Source organism: Xenopus laevis, chromosome 6L (genome assembly GCF_017654675.1).
Source record: "Xenopus laevis strain J_2021 chromosome 6L, Xenopus_laevis_v10.1, whole genome shotgun sequence".
Classification (NCBI taxonomy): Eukaryota; Metazoa; Chordata; class Amphibia; order Anura; family Pipidae; genus Xenopus; species Xenopus laevis.
In genome coordinates, this window is record NC_054381.1 from 43873982 (window position 1) to 43900415 (window position 26434).

The 26434-nt window shown below is 38.7% G+C and overlaps 1 protein-coding gene across 1 annotated transcript in view; it reads right to left on the bottom strand.

Annotated features, from left to right (window-relative positions):
- jazf1.L (JAZF zinc finger 1 L homeolog) overlaps nucleotides 1-26434 on the bottom strand; it is a 189833-nt gene that overhangs the window by 63648 nt on the left and 99751 nt on the right. Inside the window, exon 2 of the mRNA XM_018267419.2 lies at nucleotides 8712-8784. Coding sequence (XP_018122908.1) covers nucleotides 8712-8784 — 73 coding nt within the window. The remainder of the gene's footprint in view (nucleotides 1-8711; nucleotides 8785-26434) is intronic.

The window sequence follows — 26434 nt, forward strand, 5'->3', positions numbered from 1 at the left end:
ACAGCATGGTCCAACTGTTGCATGCAGGATCTAATACCAAACACGCCAGTGCTGCTCTTCAAAAATGACCCAATTACCTGACTATATTTCCATTTTTTAATCCTTCTACCTATCAGAAGTTTTAATAAGTGTCTTTTCTTGGCAGGTTGTCTCCACAATAAAATTACTTTTTTTTAGCTCCATGGAATAAAGCTGGGATTTCCCAGGAATAACTATTTCTTCTAGCACTGTTGTTAAGTAGCCATCTCCTTTGTGACACCACACATTACAATTCTCTGAGGCATAAGATGATTGAGAGAATTTGCAGCAAGGAAAGCAAATAATTTAAAAAAAATAATGACCAATACAAAATTTGCTTAGAATTGGCTGTTTTATAACTAAACTATAACTAAACGTTAACTTAAAAGTGAAAGACACCTTAAAATGGATCTGGTAGTAGTTGCATCACAGGTAGGCATTTATTAGTATAAGGTGTGTATCATCACCATCTTTCAATTTGTGAGTTAGTGTTTCCAATATTTTTATTCTTATTTCTCAGTTTTCCTTCCCACTAAATTCCAGTATAGAACTATAGAACTATTGTTTTCCTTTCCTGCTGACAAAAACCACCAAAAAATGCAAAATAGCTATGCACAATAAATGATTGTGTTTGTAATCTTACCCCACGGTGATACAAACTCATCATAAAACTACAAAGCATTATTCTTTTAATGGGCTGTGCAGTTGATTAAAGTGATCTTCACATCAGTAGTTTGCTCATGTATAAACCAACGCATAACGTTTAGTGTACCTATAAGTTTAATTTCCTTTGCAGACAATTGAACTTTACAAATATTACCTGTGTACAACTTATATGGCACCAATGAAATGGGGCTACAAAAACCAAGGGCTGTTTCACACTTTAGTAGCGCACAATTTATGGAAATACTAAAATATTACAAGAGGCACTGCAGAGTTTAAATATCTTTTATGTGCCTTTCAAAAAGAGCGTGAACACTAAAGACTGGCTGCCAGGGAAACATAAATCACAAATATGAGCCCATAAGTGGTAATAAGGTTCCCTCCTAATGAATTTATGTTAAGTTTTATGCCAGAAAACAATAGCTCCCTTTCTTACATGAATAGGTAATGCTGCCTACATACTGAACGCTGACAATGGTTTCCCATTTTACAGTACTGAAACAAAAGCAATGACTAAATACATTACCCAGGTAAACTCTGTAAAATACTATTCATAGCTCTATACACCTTCCAATTCTTGTAAACAAACTCCCAGCAACCTCATTCATGCAAGCCTTAAGCAAAGTGAGATGGTCAGTCATTTTGACCATCCTTGCAAACTTTGTGCCTTCAGTATGGAGCACAAAGATCTGCATTTGACTGGGATAGAAGACCCACCCCAATAATCAAAAGCTGCGCTTTAAAACCACAGATATGTGACACTACAAGCAGTTTCACTGGCTCCCTATGGGGCTCGTTCATAAATATTGGGCAAATCTGCACCTAGTTAGTAACTCACAGCATAGAAGTAGATAGAACCATGATACCCACCAGTGGGTATGTATCTAAGCAGAGTCTTTACTAGAACCCAGCACTGTTCTTACAGTAATATTTCTGTAATAATTTCTCGCTATGATATCTGTTCACATGCCCTTGTACAGCTGTAAATCTTGAATAAAGATTTTGTTAGTGCTGTGTTTCAGAAACAGCAGACACATACTGTATTAATCTTCTGCAAAGCAACTCTCCAGGAACAATGATTTTCTAAGGGCTGTTAGGAATATTTTCAGCATAGATTATATTTTAGAGGAAAACGACCACTCCCAAAAAAATTTCTACAGTTGTAAATACTGGACCCGCTAAAGTGGCTGCTATAGGGCACACTGGGGCTTTACGATAGAAACAGACTTCCATGAAGAAGATCCATTAACAATAATCACAACATTCCATTCCGATGTAAAACCATAGACAGAATCTGTTATGGGTGAAAAGTCACATCTGAAACCTTACAGACATCTTCAGTTTGCCCCCAGCTCCATTCACAACACAGCGGATATGAAGCACAGCCTTGCTTAGGTATAAGCAAGAAGCCATTTATCTTCACCGTATGTTTTTGAAGTGTGGGAGAAAACCCCACACAAGCACATGGAGAACACACAAACTCAGTGCCCTGAATGGAACTGCTAACCATTGAACCACTGTGCATGATAGCCTTTGGTATACTAGGGTGCTATACTCCAAATCTCCAGCTTCCACCTATCAATGTTAGCAAGGATGAAAGAGATCTATTTTAGTAAATAGGGCTCAATGAGTCACAATATGTAAAAAGAAAAAAACAAGCTTAAAGCACCAGAATATTTTCCAACTGCACATCTTACTCCCAGTATTTTGTGCCTGCTACAGCCAGGAGCAAATTTTTGTGCCTTCAGTATGGAGCACAAAGATCTGTATTTGACTGTGAATGGTGTAGTGTCTATTAAATGGATAGGGGCATGCGGGTGGCTTCTTACAAGTGTGGCATTAGGCAAGAAGACACCCCACAAGAGCAAGTACATAGAGAGAGCCCTCAATTTAACCATTACAATAGAAGTCTATCTTATTAAAATGCTCCAAATCCCCACTTGGCTACACCCCCTTATAATTTTAAAATACATAAACCAAGAAAAAATAAATATGAATAAACTTATCACATCACCAGTACCCCTGGCTTACAGTGCTCACAGAGACGAAAAACTTTGCATTGCCTGAATCATTGTTATATCCCAACATACTGCTGTAGCATTAGGAAAGCAGGTTTGAGTTAGGCTTGCTGTTATTACACATTCCCTTTAAATATGCCACCTGAATCCAACTTCACATGAGTCTATTTACTTCCTCTAACCCCGTCCAGTTCTTCATTTCTAATTCAGCGTGGGGTGTGATCACAAATCTGAATGATCACTAAGGGAAACATTTTTGTACCCCTTACTGTTCAGCACTTGCATCAGGGCATTATTAAATGCCCAATGAGTCCCAATGACTTTGTAAATTCTGTCAGAGATTTATACCCATAAATAGCATCACAGAGACAAATCTGACAGTTTGTTACTGACCGAGGGATAGCCCAGCATCTCCATATGCTCTTCAGAAAGATAAAGTAGAAGAGAGAAATGTCAAATCCTCTTCACCTGCAAGATTTACACCAGAATTCCACCGGTAAAATGAAGAACATATTACAGCTATTAAACCAATTCATTATGGGAAGCTTAATGACCCACTTTGGAATTTTTAAATTGCAGAACTTCATTAGCCAGATGACTAAAGTGGTGGAATATTTATTTAGCTCTCGGACTTTGTTTTTTTTAATATAATTCTGGCTATTGTGTCAGCTTAATAACTATATTAAAATCTATGGTAAAATGGAAAGATATTATTTTTTTTCCCCTTCTAGTTTAAATGAGATTTTGCTTGAGCTGAAACAGATTTCAGCTGTAGCCTTGGGAAATTAACAAATTAAAATTTCAGGAGTTGCAGCAGATGGGGGCTCCCCCACAGCAAAAGTGGCACAACCTAAACGAGTAGCTCTGTAACCATATAGACAGCATGCTTCTCTGTTCACAAAATAACCTCCAGAATCAAAATGTTAATGTATGTACTAAAATGCATTATTAAAATAAATAGCTATGATAAAATCACGATCATGAATGTTCATATTCCACCAGACCTGACTTACTACCAATAGCTGATCACCGCTGTTAAGGTCAAGGAAATCCACCCTGTCCAGGCATGGCATGAATACTATAAAAATCAATGCTAAATTAACTTTCAGCTAAGCAGAGTACAACAAACAAACAGAAGAAAGTTCCTTTGCAGACACCACCAGTTTGCTATATTATTTTGTGATATATGTATTTATAGGTTTTTAGTGGACCCGTTGGACTGAAATGTAGGATTGCATATACTTGTCTACCAACTCTTTAAAAAGGTTTATTTTCCTGTTTTTGCAATATTGTGTTAATTCTCATCAGTTTAGCATCTTGCTATATTTCCCTTCCTTTGCTTTGCAGTAAAGAAAACACATCTTCTAGAAAGCTTATCTTGATTGTTCACAGACCTTCTGGAGACAGCAATATCTCACACTTGATCTGTTTTAGATATTATAATAGATTGACGGAATATTTAGTGACTTTTGTGCAAGAAAGACCTCCCTGAACATTGGAGTCTAACATTTATTACAACTTTGGCTGCCACTGCATTTGCCCCTCAGTTCTTGTGGTGTGCTCATGGACAAAAGAGAACACAAATAAGTCATATGCACACTGTAAAATACAGAGAAAATGCAATTTTCTTAAGTATTCTGATAATCAAGAACTTACAATCAAATACTTCTTTATATGAGAACGTTTTCCTTATCATTTCATATCCAGATGGAATTTTACCATCTACTTTATTACATATAAAATATTTCCCAGTGAACTAAACTCATTATATTCTACAGAGCATGTTACCTGTTGCATAAAAGTTAAAATTCCATATTAAGGAACGCACCAAACTCAAAAAATGAGGCAAAAGAAATCAGAGAGCGTGCAGGATTAAAAAAAAAAATCCCAAAAGATTAATAAGCAAAGTAGAGAAGAAAAGATATCCTTAATTGCAGCATTCAACCTGAATAGTCAGATATATAATGGCTGCACACTAAAGCATAGCTTTTATTACAACAGTTTAAAACATGCCGTAGGTTCAAAGAAAAACAAAAAAGAATTAATTTAAAAATTGAAGTTAGGACAGGAATGTCTTATAAGCGCTATAGTCAATAAACATTTATATGGAGGGTCCTAGTATAGAGTCCATGTGGGGTTGGTTCATTGACATTTACAAGGCAGGGGTCCCCAGACTTTTTTACCCATGAGCCACATTCAAACGTAACAGGAGTCAAGGAGCAACACAAGCAGTGGCGTAGCTAAAAAATTACTGGGCCCCACAGCAAATTAATTTTCAGGCCCCCAAATGTTTAGAGATTGACCTGTTTTACCAATATTTATTGAAATTGTATATGAATTGGGACTTCCTTGGGCCCCTATACTTCCTGGGGCCCCCTGCAGCCGCAGGGTCTGCCTCCTCTGTAGTAACGACACTGAACAAAAGCATGAAAAAAGTCCGCCAAATAAGTTTTGGGTTTAGTGATGTAGTTGGGGGGGTGGAGTTTAAGGGGACTTATAGCACTAACCGTTAAGGAGGGCATACATTTTGGTAAAAAAAAAAAATGAGTCCCACCCTCCCTTCCTCGTATAAACCCTTTGTGCTAGTTGTCACAATTGTGGCCTGGGTTAGTGGGGCACAGGTAAAGTTGATGTGGAATAGTGAGTATTGGATTGACTAACCAAGATGTGATGAGAGGGGATAGCCCGCTGCCCGCTGAGAGTTAATTGAGAAGCTGGAGTTTTTACCCCAGGTCCCAAGTTGGTTAATGGAACTTGGTTGGTGGTGTTCCTCTCTAAGAGCGTTGGTCTCTGGGAGGGTATGTTGTATTGGTGGTAGCATGAAATAAAGAAATGACGTTTTAAAGAAATTTCGTCAGAGTTTGCAGTAGATTCTGGGTAGTGAGTACAAGATTATAGTTTCTCAACTATTTTCTCTAAACTCCACTGTAACTTCTTTCATTACCCGTAACATTTAACTAGAGGGAAAAAGAAATGGATACCAATGTATTTTAATAAAATTAAGGGTATTTAACTAGAAGATGGTGCTGGTATTGCATAAGCTCCAGACTAAAAGGTCAGCATTATGGATACAGGGCAGGCAAAAATATCTACTATACTGTATCTTCTGTGTGTGTCTCCTCTTTGCAAGCAATAAATATCCCATGCAGTAAATTACATACAAAGCTAAATTGCCATTCAAAGGTGTAAACTTACAATGCTCTTATCAAAGACACTGAGAATTCAGCATATGGTCTTCATAAATTGATAACATGGACCATTGTACTTACAATACTGTTTTGTAACATTTTCTCCTTTGCTTCCAATGAACCCTTTTGATGTTTACTACTGACATGAATAAGAGCCAAATGTTTTATCAAGCTCAGGAAAGATACATTTTGGTAAACCTAATATCTGATAAAAAAGGAGACAAAATAAAGTCATATCCGTAAATCTTTCAAGAAAGCAAGACACTTCCCGTTTCCTTAAGCAAGGATCCATTTTGCACATCTTGTTTGAATTTATCATCTAAGCTTTGCCTTTTGCCATTTCTACAGAGAGCTCAGATAGCAGAATGAAGAGATCTGAGTTCATGAATAAAAACACATGATCAGCATAGTCACCGCAAACATAAAATAGGAAGAAGCAGGAATTATTATCTGCCGAGTGATGTGTGGCTTTGATCCATCAGTTTCTGCCTTTTCTCAGGAAAATTCAATCCAGCTCCTATTGAAAGACCTACATTGTTTATGTTAATATTTCCCTGCCTGGGAAAAAAAAGTTTCATTATAATGCTAAAATAGGTGTAAGTAAAGACACATTTACTTAAAGTACTTAAATGGCTTCATCATTTCTAATAATCTTTAAATCAGACAGCACTGTTATAATAACTGAGTATGTGGTGTAAATATATTTTATTTGGCAATGTCCAGACTTCTTTTAAAAAAAGTGGGTGTTTGAGCATCTTGCATATTGAAGTGGGAAATTAAGCAATGGTAGTTATAGCTGAGACACTCCTCTGACACCCACCCCTTACATCTTATAGTGATGGTATGAAGTAATTAAAAATAAAAAGCTCAGACTGAGAGACTCCCCAAAACTTGCCCAAAAGGGTGTTGACTGGTAAGATGATCTGGGATTTTTAGATAATGACCACATTTGGGTATAATATGGGGTGGAGTAGAAATGCTGTACATAGAAACGTACATCCATATCACAACAGAGGCTGATGTGAAAAGTGAGTAATCTAAGTAATGTGTGGGGAAAAGGGAAAGGGAGAATCTCTTGAGCATTCAGCAGGCCTTCTGGCTTCCTGGACAAGGCAAATTCTGACAGATTATTGAACAGGGTACTACCTTTATAGAATTTATTTAAAGTTGGCCATACTTTAAGCCGCCAATTTGGCCCTTTTAGACTTATCGCCCCAAAAATAGGCCAGGTATCTTTAGGGCAGGTTTTATGTGAGGGCCAAATTGTTTTGGACTGGGGGCCAAATGATCAGATCAGTCTGTCTGATATGGCCCGGAATGTAGGTGGCCAGATGAGGCAAAGTTCTGCTTACCAATCTTAATGTGTACGGTCATCTTAAAAATAGACGTGCAAGTGCCAATAACAATTTTGCACAACTGTTGGTACATGTATGTTGATCCACCGTTCCTAACTGATATTATGGACAGGGCCAGAACTAGGGGTAGGCAGAAGAGGCCCATGTCTTAGGGGGGTGCCAGGAATGTACCTTCTCTGTCGCCTACCCCTACTTCAGCCAGCAGTTCCGTCCCCCCCTTGTGAGAACGCATGTACATACGTCTGGCCCGCCACTAACAATGGATATCAGAAAGATCAGGAATAGGGCAGATTTGAAAACTTTATCTGCAATGCACCATCTTTGCCACTAGATTACCAAATGATGAATTGGTGTGGTACATGATACCCTGGCAGCTTAAGCAATAATAGTGGCTGGTACCTAGCTAGGAATCCACTGGGAAAACAAGAAGAGTCACCTCGCACACCCTGGCCGTCCGAATTTTGCGAAACCTGGTGCTCAATGAAGGAGGTATTGGCAGCCTCCACAACAGACAGAGAAGTAGAAAGTCACCGGCACAACAGGATATTTCTAGCAGGGAACCCCTTGCTCGTTTATTTGCGGATGCAACGTTTCTGGGCATACCCCTTTTGTCAAGCATTTGCTTGACAATGCTTGACAAAGGGGTACACCCCGAAACGTTGCATCCGCAAATAAACGAGCAAGGGTTTCCCTGCTAGAAATATCCTGTTGTGCCGGTGAATTTTCTACTTTTCTGGTACCTAGCAAGGAAGTAACTTGACCCAGGCAGGAGAGCTGTCATGCCAACACAAATGCTAGGCTTTGAGTTTATAGCTAAAAGTGATTTGTCTATGGGCTGCTTTGATAAAAAAAATTAGGGATGCACCGAATCCACTATTTTCTTCGCAAAAGATTCGACTGAATACCGAACCGAATCCTAATCTGCATATGCAGATAAGGGGTGGGGAAAACATGTTTTACTTCCTTGTTTTGTGACAAAAAGTCACGCGATTTCCCTCCCCGTCCCTAATTTGCATATGTAAATTATGATACGGATTTGGTTCAGCCTGGGCGGAAAAAGGGCTAATCCCGAACCAAATCCAGCATTTGGTGCATCACTAAAAAAAAAATCAACATAAAATCCTTTGTTTAATCACTCACAGCATTGTCTACTCTACTTCAGTAAAAAATAACCTATAAAAGTGTCACTGCCACTGTCTAAATTCCAGTACTTAGAAGGTATCATGTAAGCATACTGACATCTTATAATGGCAAGGAGCTTCCATTGGTTCAGGGCACTTTGGTGTAGGTTTGCCATAGACTAATAAGGTGATAAAGAAGCTTGAAGTGGTATGGCACAAAGCCTATTACAGAGCAAACCCTTTTTTTTTTAACTAACATGAATCAATCATGGGCAATTAACACAGAATATAAAGCTTACTAATTATCACTTAGTACAGACATAACATGGGAGGAGAAAGCAAGCTTACCTATTGATGTAACTCAAAGCCACATATGTAGGTTGCTGAAGTTCCTGCTTCTCCAAGACACGTGGATCAGTATCTGTAATACAAACAGTATTTTAAGCACCTGCTTTGTTGCTTTGCTTAAAAGAACATGGTAAATGTAAAACAAACCTATATACTGTAACTTTTTCAGTTGTATCTGTCATTAGACGAAGCAGCCTCTCATGAATACAGCAATCCCAAATGCAGGCAGAACTGTATTCATGTGGTAAACACAGGTCCTGAAACCCTCCACATCATGAAAATCCATTAGTGTGTTCTATGCTGCTGTTATAGATTTCTCTGAATCCTGAACAGAATTCAAGCTCCAATTTGTATATATTTAAATTGGAGAAAAACAAAACAAATGCATCAGTTTTGATTAAAAAAAAATAACTGAGTTTTCCAGAGCTTCAAATGACTATAACAGTTCGGATTTTGTTTGGCTGAACACTTTCTGTCAAAACCATTTCCCGCAATCATGGATTCAGTGCATCTCTACTGACATCGATATTATGACACAATGAGTCAATAACTTTTCTTTTATATTAGGCATTTTTGTTCAGTACAGTACATGTACAGTATACTGTATATTGCACCTGTCATATTTGGAGGCAACTTTATGTCTAACTATTATTTTAGCGGTGATGGTTAATATGGGTAAGTGCAGGATGCAAAGAAAATCATGTGAGACATAAGTAAAAAAAACTAAAGTAATGATTTACAACCACAATTGGAGTTTAAGCAAATTTCCCCAGTCAGTTGTGCATAAAATTCCATTTATCAAAATTCTCAGACTCAGGACACTTACCAACTGGACTTGGGAAACTTTTAGCACACTCGTGACCGATTTACAGCAAAGTGTAAGCACAAATGAGCTATTTTTTAAATATCGCCACAACAACGTCAGGTACAATGCCCCCTTGTGACTACAACAACATTGAATTGTCAGGAATTCTCAGGAAAACAGCTGCATTGTGGGAAAAACCATGGCAAATTCACTTTGCTCACTGCTCTTGCAGTTGTAAACGACCCCTGCTCTCAGAGAACTGCTGCTTTAAACATTAAACAAATAAGATGTTTGTGACAAGATCAGCGCATTCTGCCCAAGTCTAATGGCATATGGGGCTACTCTGGATGTGCTAAGCATTTGAAAACGACAATCTTCCTAAGCAGCACCCCCCCACCCCAACAACTCTGAATGGAAATTGTCGGACAAGCACCTGTGTTATCTCTTTTTAGGTGATATTAGCCTGGAAACGTGCAACTATATGGAAAAGTGATGGCGCAGGCACTGGTCAGGTGATTCTCAATCAAAGTTTGGGGTTTTCATGGTACAGGTATTATTCAGAAACCCGTTATCCAGAAAGCTCAGAATTACGGAAAGGTCATCTCCCATAGACTAAATTTTAGCCAAATAATCCAAATTACTTCCTTTTTCTCTTTAAAGGAGAAGGAAAGGCATCCTGCACTTGGGGTGCCAAATGTTAGGCACCCCCAAGTGATTGTATTGACTTACCTTAAACCCCGGGCCAGTGCTCCTATCAGCAGAAAACTGCACCGGCACAGGGATACCAGTGAGCACTACAGAGCGCTCCTCTTCCTGCATGCGTTTTCTTATTTCGTTCACATGCGTTTGCCCCAGGAAATTTGAAGCAAGAAGACATTGGAAAAGGATCACTCTGTGGTGCTCACTGGTATAGCCCCGGGCCGGTGCAGTTTTCTTCTGATAGGAGCACCAGCCCGGGGTTACAGGTAAGTCAATACAATCACTTGGGGTGCCTAACATTTGACACCCCCAAGTGCAACGGCTTTCCGTCTCCGTTAATAGTAAAACAGTACCTTGTACTTGATCCCAACTAAAATTAATCCTTATTGGAAGCAAAATCGGCCTATTGGGTTTATTTAATGTTTACATGATTTTCTAGTAGACTTAAGGTACAAAGACCTAAATTACGGAAAGATCAGTTATCTGGAAAACCCCAGGCCCACAGCATTTTGGATAACAGGTCCCATTCCTCTACTGAAAAATTTGCATGAAGCAGCCCTAATGAACATTTTCAATGTGTATGTGCAAAATTAGGGCCCTCTGTGCAGAAGTTGCTCTGACCCTATGACTATTAGGACCAAAATACAATATCTTAATGTGTAGTGTGGTTTCTCTCTAAATCATGAACAGACACTTGACTCCCTGATCTCTCCTTGCATGAGGATAAATGAGCCATTTTAGAACTAAGCATTCACTAATAGAGATGTTTGTGCAGCGAAAGTTTTCTTAGCATCTGATAAAGCTCGAGCCCAGTGTTACTGCCCTTACGTCTCTGTTTTGGTATCTTGCGAATAAGTAATATGATCACTTTTCATCTGTAACTGTGGATTCAAGTAGATTATGTGCTTATATTTACAGGCTGACCTTTAGTCAGATACATTTATCAGATGCACTTATCCTATCAATCAGCACACTGTCTTCAGCGCAATTTAATCCCACACAGGTCTTCCCCTTCTAAAGTCCCAAAGATGTAAACCATTAAGTTCACTTTGCTTGGAAGTAGGAATGACCTCAAGTAACATGCATACACTTAACACAGATCACTCCTTGTTCATAAATAACAAGAGGCTGTATTTTTCATTCACAGGAATGCCATCCATCAAGCATGACATTAGTCAGAACCCTTCTCTGCATACAGTTTTATCTTCCCTGGAAAAAAAAAAATATCTCTTTACTTCTAAATTGTCACAAACTTCCCAGCAGTTTTTCTTCCGTAATGTACTTTCCTTGACTCTTATTTGATTTAATATCAAACAGGAGCTTTTATAGAAAAAATATTTCAGCTTCTGGAACTATTAATTCTCTATTACTACCCTGATTAAGTAGGGAGCTGTATGGAGTATACAGTGTCTTTGTCTGCACGCGGGGAGAGTGAAGGATATATACTGGCAAATGGGAAATAAGCTGGTACATAATACAGGCTGCAGCACATACATATTTTGTTACTTGCCTGATTTGTGCTTAGTGACAGTTGCAAATAATGTTCATTCAGCATTTTATCAAGCAGTTCCCTGCATTTCTGGGCTCCGGCTCTATTACCTCTAAATCCAGCAACCTACAAACAACATGTCACCTGAATCATCCCTATTTCTCACATATTCATCCTGGTTTATTGCATTGCCAACTATGCTTCACAGCATATATATCACGGACTGAAATTGACTGTCAAGCAGTATCTGTTCTCTGCCAGGGGTCTAAGACAACATAACCCCTCACTTTCAACAGATCGACTAGGAATTTAGTTATATGCACTGGAAGCAAAAAGAGCTTACAGCTAATTTCTACGGCAGATTTGGGGAGTTGCTTGAATGACTATCAGGGGCGCGCGCCGCCAATGAGGCGAGCTGAGACGCTCGCCAATGAGGCGAGCTGAGACGCTCGTTTTTTTAAACCGGAAATTCGGCTTTACTAATGCGAGAGAGCGCAATTGCGCTCTCTCGCATTAGTGTTCCTGCCTCCCCTCCCGACAGGTAAGTCGGCGAGGGGGGGCGGCATTGCAGGAGCCGCCTCAGGCGGCCCTTAGGCAAGAATCGGCGCTGATGACTATATTATACAACCATGGGGCATATTACCCCTAGACCTGTTATTGATAAAGCTCTGATATATAGGAATGCCATTTCCCATACAGTCCTATTGAAACAAAAAAGGCACATATAAATTCCTTAAAACTATTTTGTTCCTCTAGCTCTCCAAAGTAGGCATACCAAACAAACAGTGGATGGCCCTCCCAAGGATAGCTCTCATCTATGATCATGCCCCCCCCCAGGTTATGCGTGACCCCCCCCCCCAAGTCATCTGGCACTGAGACAGCAGCACAGGGGAGATTTAGATGTAAAAAAGGGCCAAACCTCGGGTATACAGGCAAAAGAGGTACATGCTCAGGACTCCCTTCCTCTCCTAGTTCCGGCCCTTATCATAAGCTTAAAGGACTCAGTAAGGCTGATACACTTGGAGATGGTGGTTACTGGAGTTTGAATGTATTTGTTTTTTGTGGTGCCTTTCTCGTTCCAAGCTCCCTAAAAATAGACCTTAGACCAGTGGTCCCCAACCTTTTTTACTCGTGAGCCGCATTCAAATGTAAAAAGTGTTGGGGAGCATCAAAAATTCCCTCGAAGTGCCAAATAAGAGCTGTGATTGGCTATTTGGTAGCCCCTATGTGGACTGGCAGCCTACAGGAGGCACTGCTTGGCAGTATACTTAATTTTTATGCAGTTAAAACCTGCTTCCAAACCTAGAATTACAAAATAAGCACCTGCTTTGAGGACACTGGGAGCAACATCCAGGGGTTGGAGAGCAACATGTTGCTCACAAGCTATTGGTTCGGGATCACTGCCTTAGACTATAACTGAATTTTTTTGATCTGTACATGTAAACGTAACTATTTACCTTCCTAACTCACTCCAGACGGAATGAAAACTTTTGTCTGGTTGCTACTGCTAAACTTTTGTCTAGTTGCCTGAACTGAACTATACAATGTAGTTCTCCATTTACACAGATACGCAACTCTCGCAAATACACATAGATTCACTCTCTGCATGCCAATAAGCTCTAGTGGATACTCAAGGTGATAAACCACAGCAGATAAGTGAGTGCTACAAGATTCCAGCAAGCCATTATACTCATCAGAACTGAATTATGGGGGTGTTGAATGTGCAGCCACAATTGCGACATGTTGAGGGGGATTATGGACTGGCCCTCTTACAGTAAATTTTGATGAAATCAAACATAAATTGTTGAGCAATTACAAAGGGTAGATACCTTTCTTTAAAACTGGTACATTTGATTTCAGAGATGAAAATTAATAGTAATATTTGCTAAGGACTTAATTTCCCCTATGACTAGCTTGGGGAACTGGTTACAAGGTTCCACATTAATCTATTGTGTTATGGACAGTATAATACAGTTGTTTTGGAGCAGGGGTCAGGGCCTCCCTTTGCTATCCAATATTAGTTCAGGACCCCCTTAACTCATAGAAAGGTAATAAAGTATTTTTCAAGTAACTACAGTCACATTGATCTAGTGTGAGTGTGAAGTGGAACAAGTGAGAATTCACATCAAACTTTATCCTAATTATCCAAATTACTATTCAGGTTGGGCCCGTGCAGTAATTAACAGTCGTTGGTTTTCTATCACTGTTTGTTTAACTAGCACCTTTAGTAGCACTAATTTTCTCTGCAAACATCATGTTTAATAAATGTTATCCAAAAAGTCAGAAATCCTTGAGATAAGGTAGGAAGAAGCTATTGCCATACTAGTTTGTGCGAGAAGCATTACATACACCTGGCTTGTCACTGTCACTTAAGCCAGTAGATTTACTAGACAGGTGCTTAGGAGAGCAAATCCAGCTCCCTACAACTGAACTACACACATGAGCTCAGCCGCATTTATAATGATAAATGTACTTATCGCTAATGATTTCCTCACGTACAACAGCCCCATTTTACAAGAGCCTGACTTTGCACTTTTCAGACAGTTAAAACCCGAAATTCAAGGAAGATTTCTATAAATTATTCTAAACCTGTGCCAGTGTAACCATTATTACATGAACGCTCCGTAAATCATGCATATTTTCCCCCTATCTTCTGCCATGTTTATGAAAATAAGAAAAATATCTCCATGATACCAAATGATGTGCCTCTGGCCTGCTCCGCCACTCTTCCCCATATCAATTATTACTGCAATGAAAATAAGTGGTGCTGGAGAACAGGAATGAACAATTGGTTCCTAACACTAACCTTTACAGCTGTCACAGATCCTTCAAATGTGTAATAAGGAAGACCTAGGATTATTATTTGTTAGAATGCAAACACACACACACACAGTGATTAAAGCCCAATATCCTTACAAACTATCTACATGTCTACATATGGTGTCAGGTGTAGGGTATTATGTAGCTGAAAGGAATCCCATTGCACCTCCAGGTAAGGAATCCATTATTCAGAAACCCCTTATCCAGAAAGCTCCCAATTGCAGGAAGACAGTATCCCATAGACTCAATTTTATCCAAATAATTAAAAAAAATGTAATTCCTTCTTCTTTAAAATAATAAAACAGTACCTTCTACTTAATCCAAACTAAGATATATTTAATCCTTGCAAAACAAGCCTGTTGGGTTTACTTTAAAGGAGAACTAAACCCTAAAAATACCATATTTTATATATACTAAACTTATTGCACCAGACTAACATTTCAGCTTCCCAATAGCAGTAGCCATCTTGGAAAGTGTCTGTGATACTCACATGCTCAGTGGAACAGCTGTTGAGAAGCTAAGCTTAGGGGTTGAAGCAAAATATCAAAAGGAAAATGAGGTTGGCCTGTAAAATAAACTGATGCTAAAAGGCTGATTATTAGATTCTCAAGCTAGTTGCATTGGTTTCTGTGCTGCCATGTAGTAATTATTTGTATTAATTACTAATCAGCCTTATACTGTGACGTTTATATTCTATGTGTACTGTTTATTTTGAGTCGGCCCCTAAGCTCAGTAACTGTGCAGTGAATCAGCAGAAAAGAAGACGGGGAGCTACTGGGGCATCTTTGGAGACACAGATCTTTACTGCTAAAGGGCTGTGGTTGCCTTGGGTAGGCACAGAAGCCCAAAACATAACGTGTAACATTTCTAGTTTACTTCTTTAGTAAAGCTTTAGTTCTCCTTTAAATTAACTTTCAGTATGATGTAGAAAGTGATATTTTCAGCAACTGGTTTTAATTTTTTATAATTTGTGTTTTTTGAGTTATTTAGCTTTTTATTCAGCAGCTCTGCATTAATTTGAATACGAGACTGGAGTATGAATAGGAGAGGGCATGATGATTGATAAAAAGGAATTAGCAATGAAGCCTTGAAGCCTTTCAGAGCATTTGGTTTTGTTATTTGTTTTTGAGATGGGGTCAATGTTCCCCATTTGAAAACTGGAATGAGTGAGATGAAGAAGGCAAATAATTCAAAAACTACAAAAAATAAATTATGAAGAAAATTGCTTAGATATGACCATTCAATAACATACTAAAACTTAACTGAAAGGGGAACCATCACCCTAAACTTCAGATATGAAGATCCAAATCAAGGAACATCCATTATCTGGAAAACCCCAGATCCCGAGAATTTTGGATAACAGATCCCATAATTATATATTATTCTGCATAATCCAACCACACCAAATAAAGACCATATTCCGGGAACATAGTATTTATTTGGTGTGGTTGGTATTTTTAGATGCCGTGCAGTAGTGATGTGCGGGTCAACCTGAAATTGTGTCATCACTGCGGGCAGGCGCGGGTCTATAAATAGGAGGGGAACGGCGGGCCGGGTTGAGAGGGGGCGTGTTAGGGTCAGGTGCGGGTTGACCTGCACACCACTACCATGTAAGCCCAGAGTCTCTAATATTGGAGTTTTAGATCATCTTTAGTGTTGATACGTATTCGTCACAATTTCTGATATTCAATAGGCCCATCCTCCAACACAGAATTGGATAAAGCAGACTACTACAGAAGTGTATCTATAATACATTCAATTATTTCCCACAGGAGCTGGGGACATATTAATATTTAAACCACTTTTGCTCACACTGGACTTGCCTGAACATCTTTTTTTTATTTTTTACACTATCTCTTCTTAAAGGAGAATTCAACCCTTACGTTAAAAAACCCCTACCCTACATAGACCTCCCTCCCTCCTCCCCCAGCCTAAGTGTTACCCCGGGCAAATGCCCCTAACAGTTTACTTACCCCTAGGTGCAGATTCAGGCATTGGAGTTCACAGGCACCATCTTCAGCCGCTGTGCACCGAGGGGTTAGTAAAACGTTAGGGGCATTTGCCCGGGGTAACACTTAGGCTGGGGGGGAGGAAGGGGGGTCCATGTAGGGTAGGGGGTAGGGGTTTTTAACGTTAGGCTTGAATTCCCCTTTAAATGTACCTGAATTTATACCAACTATCCTCTGATCTGTGACATAATGCTCCGCTCCTGATATTTTTCAGGCTCAAATCAAATCTCACTAGTAGCATGGACAAGGCTGATTTCTCTTAACAAGTTGTAAACAATAAATCTGTGACATTCCATATTTTATTAGGGAATTCAAGACAAAGTACCACATGGAAATATTGGGGGGGGGATCAGTTTATTGCTTATTCTAATTTGTTCTGCACGAGACAAAGAAAACACTAAGAGATGAAAGGCAAAAGCCAGATCATTCTAATTATTTGTCATGCATAGAATACATTTAATAAAAGGGTAGACCTGAGCTAACCCAATGCACAGTGAATGAAATGTATACATTGCTAACTAGGAGATCATTAGTCCTTTTTACATGGTGTAATGTTATTTTAGCTTATGTTAATGTAGACTGATTTAAAAGCTATAATTATCTCCACGGCCTATGGCATTTATTAATGGGCAATTCAATTTGGCCAAGCCTTCATTAATCAAAGCAACCAACAGGAGACCTGGAGAACTAAGGCAGAAATAACAAGCAATGTAAATCATATGCCTATTTAATAAATGCAGCTTAGAGTTCTAACCCCTTATTCCTTGCCAAAAAAAGAAAATGCATTTAATGTTGTTTTACTCACTCCAGAACATCTTATTTACACTTGTTTTTCCTTTCTGTCTGTAGTATTCCAAATATAAATCTTAACATGTTAGCATAACATGAGTTTATTCGCAGGCCATACCTGATAACGCAGCTGGATTAAAAACGGGCAAGAGCTAGAAAACTAAAGCAAAACGATATAAAATTACCAAGACCATCCAGTCTCTCTTGCTTCTATATTTACACAATGAAAACAAAAAGTCCCTTTTACTCATTTGCCTCCTATAGGAAAACAGGAACAAATTTGCAAATAAAAATTTGCATGTCGCAATGTAATATGCTTCATTAGGCTTTTATTGAATTGCGAATCTTAATTGCTCATTGCAAACCTTTAACAACTGCTTGAAGGTGGTATACACTGCGCACTTTCGCAAACTATAAAATTCACAATCGAAATCCCACTGTCGTGTGGGGGCAAAGGGTTCGAAAAGGCAAAATTGTTCATTTTGCAAACATTTGTTCACATTGCAAAAATTTTTGCGCTAGTGACCAATATTACATTCCTCCTATAGTGTTTTATTTCGGGTTCTAAACATGCACAAGATCAAACTGAATGTATTTGGATTGGGGATATCAAACCTTGATCCTAGGCAACTGACTTGCAACTTCCAGAATGCACAGCCAACATTCTGCAATTTTACATCTACTAAAATCAGAATTCAATGTCATGAGATAAAAAACTGTACTGCTTGCCCGGCTCTACAGTGTCTGCATGTGCCATACTCTCCCTGCCATAAGCTGCCTGTATATGCCATACTCTGTCTGCCCTAAGCTGCCTTTGTGTACCATACTCTGCCTGCCATATGCTCAGAGTGTGTGCCACACTCTGCCTGTCCTAAGCTGCCTGTGTGTACCATACTCTGCCTACCCTATGCTCCCTGTGTGTACCATACTCTGCCTACCCTATGCTCCCTGTGTGTGCCATACTCTGCCTGCCCTAAGCTGTCTGTGTGTGACATACTCTGCCTGCCCTATACTCAGAGTGTGTGTGCCATACTCTGCCTGCCCTACGCTGCATGTGGGAGGTGACCCTGGCAGGGGTTTGTTAGCATTTGGAATAGTTGATAAGCGATTAAATTATGTGCTGGGGGTTGCTGTGCTATCCATAGGGGAGGAGGAGACATATGGATTTAAGGGAATTTCTTAATATGACAATATACCTTTTTCATTTTTGAGTGAAGGATGATATCCCTACAGCAAGAAACAACCATTTGTATAGTTAGTGTGATACCCACCTTAAATTTGGATAAGGTCTTAGAAGTTCTTGTCATAACATGGGTGTGGTTAACACTGGCTTCCATTATCAGCCCTCCACCATGTAGGCCAGAAAAATTCCAGCCTTCAGTAGCCCAGAAGTTGGACAGCATTATAGTAGAGGTAGGGTAAGGGGGAAATCCACTCATGAGCCCCCTGGGTGCAAATTTTGGATTTTGGTTTGGGTGTGTTTTGGATTTAATGATGCATGGTTGGGCAGATTAGGGGTAGTGTTATGGTTATCATTCCACCCCTTTAAAGTAGAACACTTATTGAATACACATGCTGCAAGTTGGATGCATGGATCAACAATTTGTGTGCAGTCATGCATACAACTTGCAGCAAGTATATTCAGTAAATGTCGTATTTTAAAGGGCTGAGATGATAAATCTAGGCAATGTCAAACTGAAGTGCTTTGAACTCACTGGGAACCCAACTTCTAGGGTCCACCTAAAACTGACTCAGAAACCTCCCCCACTAAACACTTCAGCCAAGGCCCGCTTGCAGCAGCACTGCAGATCAGGTGCCAGGTAGTGGGAAAGTGTGCCCCACAGAGGATCCCAGGGGTCCAATCCAATGAGGGGCATAACTAGGCATGGAATTTAGTCTTGAATCAACTTACCCTTAAGTTGCCCCCTTAACCACCACAAAAAAAAGAGCAACTTGGCACCCAATGCTATAGCTTTTACACTCTATAGCAGTTGAAGGAATAATGATTTGCAAGACCAATAAGCTTTGAATGAAGCATCTGCTTTTCTATAAGAAGCTTGAGAAATAGGTGATTTTTATAAGCACACGGAAGGAAAAAAAATGAACACACTGTATTATTATGTTCAGCAAATGTATTGAACGCTCCCTCAATACGGGACCTGGATTAAATATGCTAGTTCAGACAGAGCAACTATTCCATTTATACCATGGAAATTTGAATTGCACACAATGGTCTTCTGTGTAGAGGAAAGTAGCTGGTAACACAGCCCTCCACTCCCAAGTATAGCAATTGCATTCTGCTCTATAACTTACTGCACTCAGCAGGATATCGTGGTAACCAGGTGCAGATAGATTGACAGTGTAAGTTTTATGGCAGCTGTCATTCTCCTGGACTAAAATTAAAAGACTCTCCAGTCAGCAAAGTTTTATTGCTTGTTTTCATTTTGGTTCAGTTTTAAAAAGATTTTATAAGGCCTGACATTATAGAAAATCATTTGCACCGAAGATACAAAATACAGTAAGTGAAATATAGTCAAAAAAATACTCAGTAGTTAAATAAGCGTTGCTTCTAGGAAGTTCTATTTATTAAAGCATGTATTTAGAAATAGATACAGTGCTATTTCAAAATGTTATAATGTACTAAAAAACAAGCTTATTACATACATTATGTCACACTTTTGATGTGTATTGTGGTTCCTTATACCTTTACTACATAATTTCATGTGATAAACTGTCACCACTAATTCCTCTGTTGTGGCACTACTACCCATGTTAAAAAAGAAATAACGAATCCCCTGCTAAAAATGCAAAGCATTGTAAGTCCCCAAGCAGTTCTAAGACCATACAAAGGAACAAGGTAGAACCCAGATGGAAATAATCTGTAATATATACCAATATAGCAAGAAATTGGTTATGTTTATATTTACTGTTGTTATAATGCTAAATCATGGCTTTTTGCTTTTTTTCAAGAAGGCCAACTGAAACTAACCAGCACTCTGTTGGAAAAGTGGTAAATATGTAGAAACGGGGGGGGGGGGGGTAGGTGGAGGTGGAAGGTGTGCTTGTTCATTGGTTTTAAACAAAAATTAGCAACAAGCTGAAACTACCAACACACAACCACTGATATCCAGGCATTCAAGCAAAGGACACTCAACTGAATATTTGCTACGAAAGAAGGTAACGCTGTGTGCTGAGGAGAGAGAGTAAAAACCATCCGCTGACCGGTCAATCTCGCTTCTCCGCTCTGGCAGTGGCAACAAATAATCAAACATGATACATGGCCATAGGGATTGTACAATTCCTATGGCCATGTATCGTGTTTGATTGACACTCAACTGACGATGATTTGTAATCACGTGACTGCAAGCTAATGCATCTCCAAGGGATCTGCAGATTTAAGCTAATCAAGCATATATGAATATCATTTTTACTATGTGCAAAGGACCACAGTTTCCCAAAGAGCTTGCCAAATAAATTAATTCACTAAAAAGTTTCAGCTCTAGAGCATTATGCATGGTTTACAGGACTACATAATAATAATAATAATAATAATAAAATGCAATCATTCATATAATTAAATAATTAGACAAATTTACGCTCTCATTGTGTCACACACTACTACTACTACTACTACTGATTGGCCTTGCCCTCCACAGGCTGTTACCAGTAAATTACCGACCCAGATGTTCAAAGCAGTACACAACTCTGCACCAATCCTACTGTATATCGGAACTCTGCCCCAATTCTACTATATATCTGAACTCTGCCCCAATCCAACTGTATCTCTGAACTCTGCCCCAATCCTACTGTATATATGAACTCTGCCCCAATCCTACTGTATATCGGAATTCTGCCCCAATCCTACTGTATATCTGAACTCTGCCCCAATCCTACTGTATATCTGAACTTTGCCCCAATCCTACTGTATGTCTGAACTCTGCCTCAATCCTACTGTATCTCTGTACTTTGCCCCAATACTACTGTATATCTGAACTCTGCCCCAATCCTACTGTATATCTGTGAATTTTCAACCAAACCACTGATTATGCTTCAGTGTAATAGAATGAATAGCTTTGGTTAATATAACACAAGTCTTGTAAACATCTACCTCTCCTTTACTTCATCCCATAAATGCTTTATCAGAGCTGCATACCCTCTCTGGAACTCCTTTCCACAATATATCTGCCAATATTTTAACCTTTAAAAGAAGCTTACCCTCAATTATCTAAGCTCCCCTATTATTCCTATAGGATACACGGTAAGCTTCTGATACCTACTAAGTTCAATACTCTGTATTCTGACTCTTGGGGGCCTATTTATTAAACCTCAAAGTTTCTAAAGGTTATGAATTTTTAGAGGGAAAAAACCTTGAATTTTTAGATATTTATCATACCCCAAAGCAGCTAAAAATCGAAATCCATATTCCATCTCAAACCTGTTGAGGTCATATAGAAGTCAATGGCAGATGTCCCTGAAGATGTTTCTTGACATCATGACACCAGATATTCCAAAATATACTCTAGTTAAAATGATCAACAAATAAAAAATTATGAAAAAATAAAACTGTTGGACCCACTTTTTTGCAACAGTATTTCTAATTCCCTTAGTATTGAGCATTATTAAGGAATGGAAACTTCTGCGAAACTCTGTTACAAAACTGTATTTTTATGAAGCTGCCGCCCCATTTGATGTAGTTCCTGCTAATGATGCCACACTGACATCTAATGGCTGTAGTTTGCCTTGCAATAAAAATCTCATACAATGCCATAAAAGTGATGGGATCTAAAGAAAGGTTTATAAACAAGTTCAACATATGTGGTCAGGCTTGAGACCTTTGAAATGCATCTTTGTGCTTATACTCATCAGAATCTTATGTTGTAAGTGTAATGTCACATATTGTGAATACATACGGGCATCTTCACATAATAAATCACCTTCAACTTTGTCAGCATTGGAGGATTAATAAAATCTTCATGTCCTATTCACCACCTTTACACCTTAAGTTCTCTACCTTTTGTACTTTTTAAACATGTCCATGCTGTCTTTGTAGATGGAGTAAACCTCTTCTTGACCTTTGGTTCATCTGGCTCAACATATCCTACCATGTCTATGAATGTAAACAGATCAAGATCATGCCTATTTCCATTGATTTTATTGCTGCAACATGTAGTACTGTGGTGTGTGCCGTGTAATGTCAAAACAGTTAGCATGGCATACACAGTGGGGCTTATTTATAAACTATGGGCAAATTTGCAACTGGGCAGTAAACCATAGCAACCAATCAGTGATTAGATTTTTTCAGCCAGCTGCAAGGAAAACAATGAAAGCAAACATCTGATTGGTTGCCATGGGTAACTGCCCAGGTGCAAATTTGCCCAGTGTTTATAAATGAGCCCCTGTGAGTTCCCAAGAACTTGCCATTATTTTTATTTTCTTCCACATTCAAACAAGTTTCTTTTAAGACAAGGGTACAGGTGGTTTTGTTTCTAAGTTACACATTCTTAGTTCGTACAGGCCAGTTATCAAATACAATTTACAGGCAGTCCATAATATTAGACAATAGCTCATCTATTTTAAACTCAAACTGCCATTGAGCGACATTGTTTTGTCACAGACAGCTATGTTTATGGCCAGTCATCAGCAGTGGTTGTTTATCAAGGCAATGATGTTTTCTGCTTGGTGCAAGCCAAGACACACACAATGTACGTATATCAATCTCAAAGCAATTTCTATTTTCTCTGATCTCATGAGAAATATGCAACTCAATTTATGTACATGTTTTTTTTCCATTTTGAAATCTACATTCTAGGCATAGACTTTTACTAAGAAATGTAAGGCAGCATTGCACCCTATTCTGGTATTTCTCTGTGCATGGATGCGTCCCTTCTAATGAAGGGTTTTAATCTCCTAATGGTTGTACGACAGCCTCAAAACAGTAAATAACCTATTCTCTGCCCATGTGTATAAAATTAGTGATTATGATTTATAGTGGTCTGGTATAAAATGTACTGCTGCTCAAGAGCAACAATCTCTTCTGTGAGGTTATGCTTTTGTCTATGTGGAATTCTGGAGGTCCATGGGGACTGAACAATAAAACTGTCCAGTGCCAAATTGATAAATGAGGATTTCTCTAGACTTCCCAAGGTGGACCACACAACTTATTTAGCTTTGTAAGAGATTCTCAAGTCAAAGCAGATTATCTGTCAAAACTGACATTTGAGGGGGTCAGAAAGCTATATGCAATAATATGCTGTATCTAGAACGTTATAAACAAATGAAAATAATTCTCCCACAGGACAGGTTTTTTTTTACCTAAATATACCATGACTAAATTAGTTTAATATAATAGATCATGGAATGCAGCAAATCCTGACAATTATTGCAAGATTGGGCCCATTCTTAAAGGAGAAGGAAAGTCTTTGTGCATTTGGGGGTGCCGAATTTTAGGCACCCCCAAGTGATTGTATTGACCTACCTGAAACCCTGGGCCGGTGCTCCAATCAACAGAAAAACTGCACTCGCTCGGGGTTATACCAGTGAGCACCACAGAGCAATCCTCTTCCTGCTTCTTCTTTCTTCACGCGGCTGCGAGTAGAACAAAAAGCCGAACTTTAGCTAAAAAGTCGGCTATTTCATTCAACTGCGCATGCGAAATTTGAAGAAAGAAGAAGCCGGAAGAGGATTGCTCTGTGGTGCTCGCTGGAATAACCCTGGATTGTTCCCCAGAAATAAAAGCTTTTTTCAATTACTTTCCATTATTTATTTTTTACTGTTTTTCCAAAGTCTAAGTTTAAAGTTTAATGTTCCTGCCTCTGGTGTTTGAGTCTGGCAGCTCAGTAATTCAGGTGCAGACTCTAAACTGTTACAATTTTACAACATTTAGTTGATACATTTCTCAGCAGCATCTCTGAGGTATTAGCAACTATTGTATCAAATAACAGCTGCCTGTAATGAAACCCAGAGATTCTGCTCAGCAGGGACAAAGATAAGAAATGTATCAACTAAATGTACTCAATTTTGAACAGTTTACAGGGTCGGCAACCCCCCCCCCCTTCCCAGGGCTGCTTTAGAAGGTGAAAAATTACACTTCAATATTAGAAAAACGGTCACACATTGAAAATAGAAAGTAATTATTTCTGGTGATCTATCTGAAATAAACTAGTTGTGAATGTGAATCCCCCTTTAAGTGTAAACAAAAATTCAGATGCCAAATTTTTGCATTCCAGTTTTGCACTTTGTCATGTACCTGTAGAGCTCTGGGCAAACTTAAAAAAGATTTATTTTTGGTCAAAATTGATCACTTTTTTATTTTTTGCAAATTATGGTATTCAAATTAAACTTTTGTGGAGGATTCTTGTGTTTGTCTGAATCTAAAAAAATGATGGTGCATCCCTAATACCTTATCACCTAATCACCTAATGTGAAATAATGTAACTCAATCACTGTAAAATGTTAGTGAAATCATGTTTCTTTATGAATTTGCAGAATTTCCTTTTATTATGAATTATGAACACAGGCTTTCAAACTGAAAAATTTGGCTCGCACCCAATCGCCAGGCGAATTTTCGCTCAGGTTACTCCGCAAATTCACTAAAGTGCGAATTTTACAAATGTTACCTCTTTTGCAAGAGTTTCCTTTGCCAACTTAGACCAGGCAAACTGATATGATGTAGCTACATCCTCCTCAATCTTATGTCAGTGACATCATATCCTGTATGCTGGAAAATAATAAAAGTTAATAGAAACGCTGGCATTTTTCTTTCTTTAAATGGGATTGCCTTGAGGGGCATCTCATATTTGTTTTAGTCTGGGCTCATGTTTAGGGCATTAGAGGATCTCTTTACTCCTTATTTTGCTTCCTTGGATATGTTTAATAGTAAGTAGCCACTTCAAGCATTTTAACTAACATCTCTAATAAAGATGTCTATACGACCTATACAGTATGTACCCTCCCTATTCAAATTGAACTAATTGTAAGAGTACTACAAAGTTTTGTTAGGCAGAGTACTAGCAAAAGATCACTAAGAAATGATGTCGCTGATGAAATAACACTAGCGAAACTTCGCCATCGTTCCGCTGCTGAGACGCAACTTTGCATTTTAGTGGATTAGCGTATTGGTAATGAATTTACACCTGGCGAAGTGGCACAAAGTGTGGCCGGAGCATTCACTGGCGAAAATTCGCCCTTTAGTGAATTTGCCCCCATAAGTTTTATTTTCTATAAACAGACTTCCATTTAAATTAATGGTTTTTGCTACCTGAGGTTTTCAGTAAATGCTGTCTGGATTTTTGTGAAAAAGTCTAGCGAACGTCCAGAATGGGAAAAATAAAAATGCACTGAAAAAAAAAAAACATTTTCAGTGGAACATAACAGAAGAGTTGAACAGGAAAACAAAATCAAAATTGTCACATTTCAACCATTTATAAATCATCCCCTTAATGCAACGGCCAAGAATAAACATTATCCTGAATAAAGTAAGCCACAGTAATTATGCCAACGACTGCCAAAAGGACAAGAGGAAAGAAAATGGGTAGTTTGTTCAATGTTTTATAATGCTGCATTATTTACAAAGCCTATGAAACATTTAAGTACCTGACATAGTTCCTTTGGCAAGCTTTTTTTATTTTTTTTTTATAAGGGCTAGGTTCCAAGGATTTATTTTAGAACATACTAGACCTTCTGGAAGCAAAGACACCTCCTGCTGTGTGTGTAAGCAGTGAAGCACATAATCTGCCTGAGAATTGTAGGCACACAAGCCATTTCCCTACAACATTACACCAAGAGTTTCCTTACATGCTAGCAAAGGAAAATATGAGGCCTGTGGTTAAAACAGGATTTGTGACTCAGATTATCGATGCTCTATTTCTTCTTGCGCTAGTCAGCCAGTCAAAGGAGTTTCCTCTACATAACAGGTGTAAGGTAAACTGTGAGGACATTAACTTCATGGATTATGATTAGGAAGGCTCAGAGCTGTTTTGTTGCAATTGCAAAATCATTTGGAATACATAAAATTGTGATTCACACAGTGTATATTTAACATACATTTTTGTTAAACACACTTTAAAAATTAAACTAGATCTCAAAGTCCTTCACCAATCATTTAACGTGTACC